The 1,289-nt window shown below is 49.3% G+C and overlaps 1 protein-coding gene across 1 annotated transcript in view; it reads left to right on the top strand.

Moving 5' to 3' along the window:
- Positions 1 to 1,289, top strand: part of ERMN (ermin, ERM-like protein) — a 3,424-nt gene that overhangs the window by 135 nt on the left and 2,000 nt on the right. The window contains exons 2-3 of the mRNA XM_009885476.1: positions 45 to 114; positions 439 to 525. Of these exons, the coding sequence (XP_009883778.1) occupies positions 45 to 114; positions 439 to 525 (157 nt within the window). The remainder of the gene's footprint in view (positions 1 to 44; positions 115 to 438; positions 526 to 1,289) is intronic.

Raw genomic sequence — 1,289 nt, 5'->3', positions numbered from 1 at the left:
ACGCGGAAACGAGCCCCGACGCTCCACCTGGAAAAGAAAATCAGGAGGAAAATAGAAATTTGTTGGTGGAGGAAACAGTTCATGGGGATTTTGATGGAGAGAAGCAATGTGAAGGTAAAGTACAAGGCTGCCTTTCTTCAAGTGTTTGGTAAGAAAAGCTTTATTTTATGTATAGTGTTGTGAATAACGGGACGTACTATGTGTGTTAGCCAAAATTCCTAATCTACGGCAGTTGTAACAATGCCTCAGAGTAATTCAGAGTTCGGGACAAATTTGAGCGAGCAGTCCTACAGGGTGCCATGAAAAGTGTGTGACTCAAGAAGCAAGCAATTTTTTAATCTGCTCTGAAAATCTGCTGCCGATCTGCAAACATTAAAACCTAATTATCGTCACTAACTGCTCCATCAGTCCCTTTCTTGTGCTTTGTGTTTCCCAAAGCAAAGCGAGAGGAAAACAGTGGGAAGCTACAGCAGGGCTCAGCTGATACCCAGGACACGGGGACCGACGGCCAGGAATCAGTGGGAGGTAATGGAAAATGCTGCGTGACGTGAGGTTTTCCCGAAGCAGAGCAATGAGTAGCCTTCAAAGACAGTGATGTACAGGGGGTTATTATTTTTTTAAATTCGGTCAGACCCTATATTCTGGAGAGCAGAGACTTGTTTCCCGTCCGTAGAGTTGCCGCACCTTAGGAAACACAGCAGCTATCTTTGTTCCTGAGGTTTGTGCCTATCTCCATCACCATGGAGCACTGTGGGGTCTTAGACCAGGAGATCTCCAACGGCCCTGTGAGGCCGGGAGATGCTTCTTCTTCTGCCCCATGCAGGGGGGCTCAGAGCATCCCCTCGGGAGGCTGTCAGTCAAAAATCTGCGGCTTCAAAACCCAAACTCTTTTCCTGCCTGATTCATCCAGTGGCTAAACCCCCCGACATCCAAGTATTTAGCAGACAATTGCTCTCCTAAACATCTGCTTCTGGGTCTCTCGCTGCTCATTCCCAGGTGAAAATGGCAAAAATCAGTTGGAGCTGAGGCTGGACCTCGCGCCTGCCTCCTGCGGGGAGCGGGGCTGCAGGGGGGCTCGCTGCCCTTCCCGGCGGCAAGTTAACATGTATTGAATGCATATACACACAGATGAACATATTTAATTATGCTGTGCAAAATGCAGCCACTCCTCCAAAGAGGAGGAGTATTTTATTGAGGATTACTGAAGGAGGAAAGGGACGTCTCTCCGCAGGTGGGCTTTCGGCATCGCTGCCCGTCCGCATTTCCCACCCGCGGGCTCTTGCCCGCCT

The sequence above is a fragment of the Charadrius vociferus genome, unplaced genomic scaffold (assembly GCF_000708025.1).
Source record: "Charadrius vociferus isolate BGI_N301 unplaced genomic scaffold, ASM70802v2 scaffold404, whole genome shotgun sequence".
Classification (NCBI taxonomy): Eukaryota; Metazoa; Chordata; class Aves; order Charadriiformes; family Charadriidae; genus Charadrius; species Charadrius vociferus.
The sequence above is the reverse complement of the archived record's forward strand: the minus strand, read 5'-3'. Positions and strand labels throughout refer to the sequence as shown.